The 12,124-nt window shown below is 42.6% G+C and overlaps 1 protein-coding gene across 35 annotated transcripts in view; it reads left to right on the top strand.

The window, feature by feature from the left end:
• The window catches only part of TACC2 (transforming acidic coiled-coil containing protein 2), a 173,719-nt gene that overhangs the window by 97,842 nt on the left and 63,753 nt on the right, over positions 1-12,124 (top strand). For 2 of the 35 annotated variants that reach the window (XM_088670484.1, XM_088670483.1), the window contains exon 1: positions 1,447-1,978. The exons of the other annotated variants lie outside the window; for them this stretch is intronic. In XM_088670484.1, coding sequence (XP_088526610.1) covers positions 1,911-1,978 — 68 coding nt within the window. In that variant the 5' untranslated portion in view covers positions 1,447-1,910. Of the gene's footprint in view, positions 1-1,446; positions 1,979-12,124 lie in introns of those variants that run through there. 35 annotated transcript variants of the gene reach the window in all.

Raw genomic sequence — 12,124 nt, 5'->3', positions numbered from 1 at the left:
AACATGGCTATCATATCACCCCTTAACCTTCTCTTCTCCAGGCTAAACATACCCAGCTCCCTAAGCCGTTCCTCATAAGGCATCGTTTCCAGGCCTTTGACCATTTTGGTTGCCCTCCTCTGGACACGTTCCAGCTTGTCAGTATCCTTCTTGAACTGTGGTGCCCAGAACTGGACACAGTATTCCAGGTGAGGTCTGACCAGTGTGGAATACAGTGGTACTATTACTTCCCTTGATCTAGATGCTATACTCCTATTGATGCAGCCCAGAATTGCATTGCTTTTTTAGCTGCTGCATCACACTGTTGACTCATGTCAAGACTCCTAGATCCTTTTCACATGTACTGCTCTCAAGCCAGGTGTCAGGTGAGACTTGTTTGGTCTCAGATGTTCTCCGATTCAGATGCTGCATAGAAGTAAAACCAAGCAACTGAAGCAATAAGTCCAAAAGATAGATTGTCGACCCACTTCAGACTTGTTGGTAGTGGTTTCCTGACCATAGTTCAGACATCTTTTAAAACTGTAGTTAAAGCTTCCTTAACCATGATTTGGCATGGTGTCTGGACTGAGACAGAGCTTCTCAAGTTGTACTTCCAAACCTAGAAAGGTTTTGGGATTTTTATTTCCGTGTGCCTCACCCTTTTCTTCTCTCTTTAGCAAGTTCGCTGCACCTATGCTGTGTTTGTATCTGTGCTTTGTCACCGGAGTTGTCAAATAACCAGCATTGCCTCTGATATTTTTTCTACTTGGCAATATACGAACATTGTGTGTGTGTGTGTGTGTGTGTGTGTGAGAGAGAGAGAGAGAGAAGCACCTGCTTTTTATTTTTATTTGGCCAGATATGGTAGCATGAAATGTGCAGTGATATCGTCTATTGTCAAACTCAAGAGAGAAGCATGGAAGCAATAATCAAACGGTCATGGTCTCTGTGAAATGAGGCTGCTCTCTTAAAACATACAGCTCTCATTGCCTTCTGACTAGCCAGCTACTGCACTGACTAGATTAATTCATCAGTGAATCTTCTTACTCAGTATCTCCCTCCCTCCGCAGCCCCAGTTCCTTGTCACCCTGTCATCTTGCCTTTAAGCAAGATTAAATATAATAATATCTCTGTTCCAATCTGCTCCCCTCTATACTCACACATTGCCTTGTTTACTTTGGCTCTTGATGCTCTCCCTACTTTCCTGGTGGAAGATTCCATTCCTGAAAGAGGGATGAGCTCTTTTGTTTGAAAATGCGGGGAGGGAAACAAGGCTTTAAACAATCCTACATATGAATCTCCTCCATTGTTTACTGTTCCGAAATATATGCGGGTGCTTGCTGTCAAAATAGAGGGGCGCATGCAGGACGTGGCATGCAAACAGATTTGCATTTCAAATCAGCTGAGTCAACACAATGCAATGGTCCTGCCTGGAAGTCCTTAGGGATCCACAGTAGCTGACAATGTGTGCTTTAAAGGGAGGGTCTTAATTTTTTCTTTTTCTCCCTCCCCCCCCCCATCTCTCTCAAGCCATTTGGAATAGCCATAGACCTCGGGTTTTTCCCCTTAAAAGACACTTGCCCAGTATCTAGCCTCAACGTTGCTGGTTGCCTCACACAATAGCCGGCACATTTATTTACTCTCAATCAATTTTCTTTTGAGTGAAGAGGAAGAAAAATAGAAGCGGGGGACGGGGGGGGGAGGGAGTTGGGGGCTGTCAGAAAAGGAACCTGGCAACAGTTCAGCGAAGAGAAGCTGCCGTTTAAAGTGTGTCGGCTGCTGCTGCCCCTGATGCAAGCAGCTGTTTTCATCTGCACTGCAGCATTGCAGCCTCTACGGCCCGATCTCCGTGGGCTTTTTGCTGGTGGAATTAAGGAGGAAGCTGGCCCGGCTTGCTGCTACGGTAGCTCCAGCACAAGGGCACGCTGAGGATGGGAGGGTCTCAGTCTCTGCAGCAGGCGCAGACAAGTAGCCTGATTCGGGAGCCATCCGAGGCCATGTAAGTATGGAATTGCTTCCCACCTTCCTCCCTCCTGTACAGCAGCAGGGACTGGAATGTTAGCGAGTAGCTGTTTAAAGAGGCTGCCTTACGTTGACAGTCTTTGTGTAATTCTGGGCATTCTGGCTGATTCAAGACACAGCTCAGGTTTCATCGGGTTTCAAAACTGATTTTTTTTTTAAAAAAAAATGATTTTTAAAAATGCTTGGGTAGCATGTAGGAATTTTGGAAAGAGAAGGCATCTTGAGTCCTTTTATATTGTTCAGTGCAGTTGCTGTGTGTACCCATTTGTTTGCTTCTTATACATTCTGCAGACATAATCAATCAAGCCCATCACCATTTTCAGTGAGAAATGCCTCTGATTCTATTTAAAATGCACAGCATGTATGTTGATTTCACTGTGTTTCCAGGGCTTTCCTTCCCTCCACCCTGAGATTTCTCCCCGTTCACATCCCATGTGTCTAGATCATTGGTTGATTTTTTTTTTTAAAAAAACCCACCTTACAATTTCCAATTTTCATTCAAAATGATATATTAATCTTTCTCAGCAAGTAAAATAGGGAGTTTTGTTCATGACTATAAAAGCAGGCTTGTACTTCCTAGAATTTAAATTGATTTGTCATCTTTAGTTTGGATGGGCACACACACACACAAACACACACACATATGGATTTATCAGTTCATTTCGCCAAGTATCTCTTTTCACATTGCAAATCTAATCAAATATACCAGACTCTGGTTTTTAATTGAACTTCTTAGAAGAGCTTTTTCTTGTTTCAGGTGTATAGGCCTGGATTATTCAGTATGTCCATCAATTATTGCATATTCAATATGCATTGTTTGGGGCGATGTCTTAATCCATGTCACCTGGTGCCAAAGATGAGCTCAATCAACTCATTTTAAGTGAAACACCTACTTTATTGCATTTTTTATTTTAAAAAACCCAACTTCTTTCTTTTTCACTGTACTTGAGAAGAATCTCTAGAGTTGGGAGTAGTGGTAGATACTGTTTGTGCAGTTGTATCCTAAAGGCAAGATGATAACAGCCTGAGTGGAGTACTGTAGCTGTTCAACAAGGTCCGTGTAACTGGAAGTGTGTCTGATGGCTTAGTTGCCAATAGAATCAATGGAATATATGTTTTTTTTAAAAAAAAAATCCATGCATGTGTTGTTTATTTTAGGTAATGCTAACATAACAAATATCTCTAGATGTTCAGTTGGAATAAACTGTCACTTCATCATATTTTAAATGTGCCAAATTACTACTTTTTTGAAATCCTTTCCTTTAGCATAAACCTATTCTTGAGCAGTGTAAAGAATCAGAATGAAGGTCAACATTTTTTCATCTTCATCCTTAATTTTAGCAGTTGTGTTGGGAACTCATTGGGAAGTATTTATCAAAGGGCTTCCTGTATAATGCCAGCAGAAGCCATATTGAATGAATAAGGCCTTCAACACCAGAACAATATGAGGGCAGCAGTCAAAACACCACTGTTTTTATTGATGTTTGTGCAGAGCCTTCAGAGCACAATACCTTACCGCTATTAACAATAAGCAACTGGCTTCTTGTATATCTGAAAATAATGACAAGCGCTGGGAATTTTAAAGCAGCCTCATTTTTACTGTTTACATCTTTTAACGAATCATAATTATATTGTGATGCTAAAGCTTGATGTCTAACATGAGTGAAAGAAAGTTTTTTCTTCACCTCTGAATCTATTTACGGTAGGCCCTCTTACAAAAGCTGAAATCTTGATTTTAGACTAAAAGACACCTCTATGTCAGGGGTTGCTAACCTATGGCCCTTCAGATGTTGGATTACAACTCTGAACAAGCTGCAGCTGGCATAGTCAATGGCCAGGGATGATGGGAGTTGTAGTCGCAACAATCTGGTTTATGTAGTATAGAAAAACACATTTGTTCTTAAAAATGCTCTTAACCTGGTGTCTACGGATGGCCTTCAGCTGTTATCAAATTCTCAAAGGATTCTATGAACCCCAAAAAGGTTGAGAACCACTGATCTAAAGGCTTTCCTGAGTCATCCTGGGCTGGAGTATTTTATCTTTGCCATTTAGATAAATCACAATATGCATGACACAAGAGCTGCCTTATTCAACCACCCTAGGAAAGCTTGTGAACAGAAAACTCTGATACATCAGGTTGTCTCATTCTTGCTACTCCCGAGGTCCTGGTTGTAATGCAGTTTTCATTCATGCACATTACGTTTTCTCCTCTCTCCCTGAATGTTGCATAACTGACAAGTGTTGTTGTGGCAATTGCCCCTATGAAAAACAAACTTCTCCCTAGGGTAAGTGTCCTCTGCCAAGAGTTACCCAAGAGGAAAGTTTCATTTCTGGCCACTTCTGCATCACCAAAAAAAAAAAGAGGACAAAAGAAGGTAGACGCTTATATAAAGGTTGCATATGCTAATAAATTCAGTTTATGAATAATCCTATAATTTTAATAGAAATAGAGCACATCTCACCAGAGGGGAAGGCTGTGACCTCTGTGCCTTTTAAGCCTGCTCTCCAGGTGTTAATTGTTGATGGGGCAGAAAAATGGCCTCTGCCCGCCTTTCTCATGACTCTTGATCTTTAAGTTAGAATTGGACCAAGCAGATGACTCCTTTAAATAGAAATATGTTCACAATACAGACTCCTGTTGTTGTTGTTGTTGTTGTTGTTGTTGTTTTGTTGTTGTTAATACCTCGCCCTTTTCGCTGGGTTTCCCCAGCCACTCTGGGTGGCTTACAGCATATACGGTATATAAGATCAGATTTCTCAGGAAGGCAAAGACTGAGAATAAAGCCTCCCTTATTTATGGAAAATGGAATCATAGAATTGCAGAGTTGGAAGGGACCATGTGGGTCATCTAGTCCAACCCCAGGCAATGCAGGAATCCTTGGCCTGAGTGGGGCCTGAGTCTCATGCTCTGCCAACTGAGCTATCTCAGCTCAGACCTTGGTGGGTTGTGGTTTGGCCCAATGACAAAATAAGCCCCATCTCTGATGTCCATGTTCTCTTTGGCCAACCAGAAAATTACCAAGAGGCTCGTTCCACTTCCATTACATTACAAAATTCCTGGTCCATCCAGGCCATTGTGTAAAAGAGCTGAACAACTCCTGGATGCTTATTCAAAGACAAATGCCAGAATATGTTTGTTTATGCTTAAAAGTAGAGGTCCAAAATCCTCATAAGCTCCAGGTGGCAGTGTTGAGCTACATCAGGATAAAGGGGTGGTTCAGGTAATCCTTCGCCCAAAGTCAGATTTATACAATTACTTCAATGCCATAACTGTTATTGTTGGTGTAGAAGGAAGTCACTATGTGCCATAGGACTCGGGTACATTTTGGCTAAGCTTCAGTTGCTATTGTCAGCATACATGTATAAGGATTCTGCATTTTCGTAATAAGACTCTCACTGTCATTCACTTTACTACTGGAGTACAGGGGTTAACTTTTAATCCAGTAATGGGTTAAATTCATAAGAGAAGTAAATAATAATAATTTGTTAGAAAAGAGGACTTTATGTTATACAGGGTCTATGGGCTTATGATCTTGGAAACCAAGATAAGGGAAGTCTTGGAAACCATGACAATAGGGCACATCTTTTTGATAAGCTTCTCTTTGATAATTGGAAATCTGCCCTTCTATGGGTAGTTTTAAGCTTCTGTAACAGCTTGACAAGGCTCCTAGCGGTAAATACAATGAGGTTTAGTTCGAGTGTAGTTAGGATCAAAGAAACCCCTTTCCTGGGCTTTCATGTATTTTACTAAAAAAAACAAAAAACCAGCAGCCATTATTGCATTTGCTAATTGTTTTGTTACTCCAGACTAGTGGAGAGGCATCTGTAAATGAATTTAAAATTGTTTATTTGCAGAAACAAACCCCGCCTCCAAAAGTCTAAAGATCATTGAGTACATCACTTGTTGGCTGTGGTTACATTTACTATGTTTATGTGACAGGTAGGTAGCCGTGTTGGTCTGGCGTAGTCGAAACAAAATAATAATAATAATAATAATAATAATAATAATAATAATAATAATTCCTTCCAGTAGCACCTTAGAGACCAACTAAGTTTTTCATTGGTATGAGGTTTCGTGTGAGAAATTGAATTTGGATACATTTTTTTGGGGGGGGGGAGCAAAACTTGCTACTTTCTGTGGCCAACAGAAGAGGGGATGAAATATACAAATGCAACCTACTCTTGTGAGTGGTTTATCTTGGGGGTGAAAAGAAGTCTCTTGTTATCCAAGAGAATAACAAGAGAAACACATAAACTCTTGCAAGTGGGGATCTCACATTCCCTCTCCTTGTTCTGCTGCAACTTGGTGGGGTTGTGTAGCAGCAGGTACCTCGCTGTGATTGAATCTCTCCCCCCCCCCCCCCGGGCACCTCAGTGTGCTTTTTCATTCCCTAGAGCAGGGTTGTTTGTCCTGTCTTCTACCCAAATTTCCAGCTGATGGAGTTGGGAGCAGAATAATGCACACCTACAAGGGCAGAGTGACATCTCCTACTCCAGCACTACTGCATCCCATTCTTCTGCTCCTCAGGGCAGACACTTCAGCGTTAAGCACTTAATAAGCAGCAGGCAGCTACATCTCTTGTTTTTCTTTAATGTGCAGGGTGTGCACATTAATGTGCAATTGTGTGCAACTGATATTGGAATCAGAGGGGATGAAAATTGTCTCTTTCCCTCCCCAGTCCTGATTCCCATAAATACCCCCCATTCCTTAGGTACACCTAAATGGCCCATTTATTTCAATGGGGCATAAGCACAACCTGAGTCTGGCTTTGCCTCCATTGGAGTGTTTGATGGCAGGCTTAGATGGTTGCCTAATAACTATGTGTGGTTACAAATATATCTAAAACTAAGATTGCAGCTTGTTTCTGGAACAGATATGGCAGTAGCAGGAGAGTCTGGGCAAGGCAAATAAAGATAGCAGAGGTGGAACTAGGCATCACATGCCATGGACAGCTGTCCATCTTAGTTCAGCGCTCTTGCCTGTAATGCTGCAAGTGTTTTGGGTATGGGAAAAAGTAAAGTCAGAGTTGTCAGTAAGAGGTACCTTTCTTAGCTCTTACAAAGGAGTGCAAATCAGTCAACGTGCTTTAGCACGGTATATTTCATTCTGTTGTGAAAGGTTTGAGCTTTTTCTCCTTCAAAATCCTCATGTTTTGGGAACAGGCTGAGAAGCAGAAGGCTTAAGAGGTACATTAGGTTAAAACTCAAAAAAGCAGATCCTGAGAGGGATCTGATTCATTGTTGCAGTTCATTTAACAGAATGGCTGCTGTGACTCAAGGGCCCTTGAATATTAGTTTTGTAAAGATATGGAGAACGAGTGGTTAAGTATCCTCCTGGTGAGTATTTTCTTGTTCTGGACACTGATGTATATTCTAAATATAGCTTGGTTATTTCCTCCCATCTCTTAAGAGACTTCTGCAGATGTGCTGCATATTTTAGAGAGAGATGGCTTTTCAGTGGTCCATTGTTGCAGCTCTTGTCACGCTGCCATCAAGATGAATGTCTGTTGATGAAATTGTGTCTGCGGCTTTAATGACAAAGATACATCCGGCAATTGAGATAATTAGGAGTCGCATATTGTAGGCTGGTCAATTGTTCTTGTTGCAGGTCTTTAGTCAATGTAATATACAGATGTTTGACATGGGTTTGTGTGAACCATTTCTTTTTATTAAAAAAAGCTATAAAACTTTAGTTCAACTGCTAGACCAAGGACACCATGGTTGAGGTAGTCCCACTGCTAAGGAACTAGCAGATCTTATTAATATATCTAAATGTGCATTCATAAACACAAATGCCTCTCTGGAGATAGGACTATAAAGTATGTTACAGTCATACCTCTTGTTGCATTTGCTTCATGTTGCAGCTTTTCGGGTTGCAAAACCGGAAGTGTATACTTCTGGGTTTCACTGCACGCGCAGAAGCGTTCTGCACAGTTTGCACATGCACAGAAGCACTCTATCGTGCTCCTCACTTGCACAGAAGCACTGTTCTAGTTGCGGACTTTTCGGGGCGCGAATGGCACCCCGGGATGAATCGTGTCCACAACTAGAAGTACCACTGTATATATTAAGACAGCATACCAATAAAACCATCCATGCCACCAGGACATAGTAGCAAATACTATTTCCCCCCACACTGAAGTGATTTAAATATAGGAAACGTGCCAGATTTGGAACAGCCCTATCAAATTGTAATTTGGAATGTTTTTAAAGAAATCACTTGTATACTGTTTGTTGCAGCTTTCCAAACACAGGAAATATGAAAAATGCTGAGGAGATTTGCATAGCAGCTCTTTTGCATTGCTTATGCTACAGTGCCCAGAATAATTCCCAAAAAGACTTTTGAAATATGGATCTAAATAGCGCCTCAATTTTTGTCAACAATTAACACCACACAGGAGCAGTGGAAAGTAGTGGTTCACCGAGTGCACATGCCATATTAAACCAAAGTTAAAAGCAAAGTATGGTTCAGTGTGAAAGGTTATCCCTCTGGTCCTTCATTGCTTTTGCATTGCTGGCAAACAAGCCAGAGTCTGGCTTCTTTTGTTGTCCAGAAATAGACTCATGGTTTATTTCCAAATAAACCACAAGCCATAAGCAAGAACAACCCTTGGTTACTAGTTGTGGTTTGTGTGAAGACAGAGCCAGGTTTGGATGATACGACAATCCAGAATCTGGCTTTATTTCTGGTGGTGCAAGAGTGAGGAAAAAACTTTTCAGCAGCATGCTGGGTGTTCACATTAAACTGTAGTTTATTTTTTAACTAGGGTTTAATGTGACATGTGAATTGCGCCAGGACTAAACCATGATTTAGCATTATCTGCATGAGCCTCAGGCTTGCACACTGCCACTTACCCATCCTCCTCTGGTGTAGCCACAAGGGAGAGCCAGCACATGAGCCTGAGGTTTGTGCATTTAATGCTGAACTATGGCTTAGTGTTTTATGTGAAATGGCACACTTATGTGTTCAGTATTTCAGCTCAGTGGTTCTTAAACAGGGCTTGGTTTGTTTAATAAGAGCAGTGCCACATGGAATCCAAATAGCATCCTGTCTCTCAAAAGCAAGCATGGCACGAAATCCTAGAAAAACTCAAACGTAGGGTTGTATCTAATTGTGTTCCTCCCTCCACCCATGGAAACCTCTTCAATCCAGTGAAGCCTTCTTTGTCTGCAAGTTGGGAAGGTTTTTTGCCTCCCCCCCCTGCACCATCCAATCTTTCTAGACCCTGAAACAGCATGGAAGGTGGCAAGAAAGGGGGCGATTTCAAAGTCACCCCTTCACTTCCTGAAACACTCAGCTGCAATCAAGATGCTTTCTGGAGCTGAGGGACACAGCCATATTTTTTAAGCATAATACATTTCAGTTTTTTGCCTTTCCTATTTTAGGTTATTAATGATTTTACTGTCTGTTGACTTCTGGTTTGTATATACTCTTTCATCTGCACTAGCTTACATGATAGGGTGTAACTCACATTGCTATGCATTAAAGTTGTGTCACAACTTTCCATGTCAAATCCCCATTGCCAATGAGAACAACAGAATTTTGTATATATATTAAAAGTAACCAGTTATACTACAACAGTCAACATAAATAAGCAATAGCAGGGTAAAAAATAGGTCTATTCTGTCTGTTAAGAGCAGGTAAAAAGTAGCCAGTTAAAAACATCAGTGCTGGGTATATGGGGCTCAAGGGGCTTCAGCCCCCTCAATATTTTGAAGCAGAGGGAGCCAGCCCCCCCATACTGAGGGGTCCAACATCCCCCACCACTGCCAGGCACCCCTCCAATAGTCAAAGACACTTCTTTCTTCTACAGGTTACAATTACAGATACAGGAGCTCTTTCAGAGTTTGGACTTGCAAGTACTGTATACCAGTGTTTTTCAACCTTTTTTGGGCAAAGGCACACTTGTTCCATGAAAAAAATCACGAGGCACACCACCATTAAAAAAGTTAAAAAAATTGTTAATGCCCTTTGTTGACTTTAAGCCTGGGTGGCTCTTTTTAATTTTCCCCCCTTGCCACACAGTACATTCTCAGGCGTTAAGCTTTCCTTGCCCTGACTGCTTCCTGTTCATCTGGGACTGCGTGGGAGCTAAATTTAAACTTGATTGATAGCTTTTAACCTAGGGGGAAGGTCAGGATGATATTTTCCTGTAAAAATGTCCATTGGAACCCGCGCGACCCCCCCGGGAGCAACAGGCCTGCCTCTCCTCAGTCCAGGCCAGGCGCCTCACCTTCTGCAGGGCGCGCACGTGCTCCTCGCCGAAGAGGCCGCTCACGCCTTGGTAGACGCCGCTGGCTGCCCTCCGGAGGCTGTTCTGCTTGTCGGCCCCGCGGCCTCGTGCCGACCAAGCCCCGGGCGCCGCCAGCAAGAGCAGCGAGAGCGACACAAACAGCAGCAGCAGCACCCGCTGGCTGCCTCTCGCGTCCGAGGCCATGGTGGTGGCTGTTGAGAGCTGCGCTCGCGTCGTGACCCGGCCGGCTTCCTTTCCGGCGGGTCAGCGCCCCCTAATGGCGGCACACCAGGCAGCATCTCTAGTGTGCCGCGGAACAGCGGTTGAAAAACACTGCTGTGTACTATTTCTCAAACTGCTGGCTATGGAAGAGAAAAGTACTGTTGCATTGTATCAGATGTACTTGGGGAGGGGGGGAGTTCTACTCAAAATTGCTTCTGCAGCACATTAACATGGCCTTGAGTTCACCAGTTTAAACCCTCAATATCATTTATGGATGGGGAAGCATCAGTTTAATTGCAGAATTTGATTGTTATTTTTTTCTGGGTAGCTGTGATATCTCCATGTCTCGCAAGCATATTTATGCTGAAATTATATAGAAAGCCTTCTCTGGAGACTAGCGCCTGTGTTGCTTTGTTGAGCACAAGGAAGCCAGTGCTATTTCTAATATAATTGCATTGCAGTAAAATAGGCCTCTCCTTCCTATCTCAGTAAAACTTGATTTATTTGAGAAGAGCTCCCTTTCCCCCCAGAATGGAAAACTGCAAGCCCTGCACATTTTGCTTTCTAGTATAAGCTGTTCAATGGTCACCTGATATGCTACTTACTGCGGGAGCAATGCAGGTGCAAACTGTGGTGGGGGGGATTAATGGACAGAATGGGAAGAGACTTCTTGCCATGCTCCCTGCTTTGGCCTTATCTCAAATAAACAAATTGCTTGGCTGCTTCCAAGGGAAAGATAATTCAATTTTGCAGGCAGTTGTTAAAACAGATAAAAGCTACACCCTTCTGTAGTTACATACTTCCTAAAAGGAACACATTCTGAAATGAATTTAGAGAGGATTTCCTTTTGGTCTCTGTAGAAAACACAGAATCATTATCCAGCAAGTCTCAAAGAACAAGGGATCGGAATGTGGTTTCTCAACCTCCTGACTCCCAGAAACATAATTCACTGTAGCTTTTCCAGATCCGGACAGATACATCTGCCAGAACTCCATACTCAACTGAGAAATGGAAGACGTGGGTGAAGTGTCATTGGAACGGTGAGGAGTTTGGGGGTTTCTTTGATAAAGAATGCATAAGGGGACTAGCAGGGGACTAGCCATATAAGTGGCAATAAGAACCAGGTTTATGGTCCTGGATGGCAGTGGGGAGGTTACACCCAAACATAATGTTAAGTGTATGGTTTATTGCAGGGGTGGCCAACTCCCAAGAGACTGCGATCTACTCACAGAGTTAAAAACTGGCAGTGATCTACCCCCTTTTGGGGGGTTCAGGTCAAAGTTGTTGAGCTTTGTTTTGGAAGAAGGAAGGCCCATTTGGGGGGGGGGTTGGGGTCAAAGTTGTTGAGTTTTTTCAGGGGGAAGGTAAAATGTTGAGCTTTTTTTAGGGGAGCCGCAGTTGTTCAGCTTCTTTGGGGGAGCCAATGATTTACCAGTGATCTACCACAGACACCCAGTAATCTACTGGTAGATCATGATCTACCTGTTGGGCATGTCTGGTTTATTGTGTCTGTTTTTTTTTTAATTGTCCATTCCTTCTTTCTTAAGAGCCATGATCAGGATTGTGACTGATGTGCAGAGACATGGGCTTAATCCTTTCCTCCTGTGCCATAATTCCAATTAAAACCACCCCTGCAGCTTCCCCACCATGGGAAATAGCACAGTTTT

The sequence above is a fragment of the Zootoca vivipara genome, chromosome 5 (genome assembly GCF_965207765.1).
Source record: "Zootoca vivipara chromosome 5, rZooViv2.hap1.1, whole genome shotgun sequence".
NCBI classification, from domain to species: domain Eukaryota; kingdom Metazoa; phylum Chordata; class Lepidosauria; order Squamata; family Lacertidae; genus Zootoca; species Zootoca vivipara.
The sequence above is the reverse complement of the archived record's forward strand: the minus strand, read 5'-3'. Positions and strand labels throughout refer to the sequence as shown.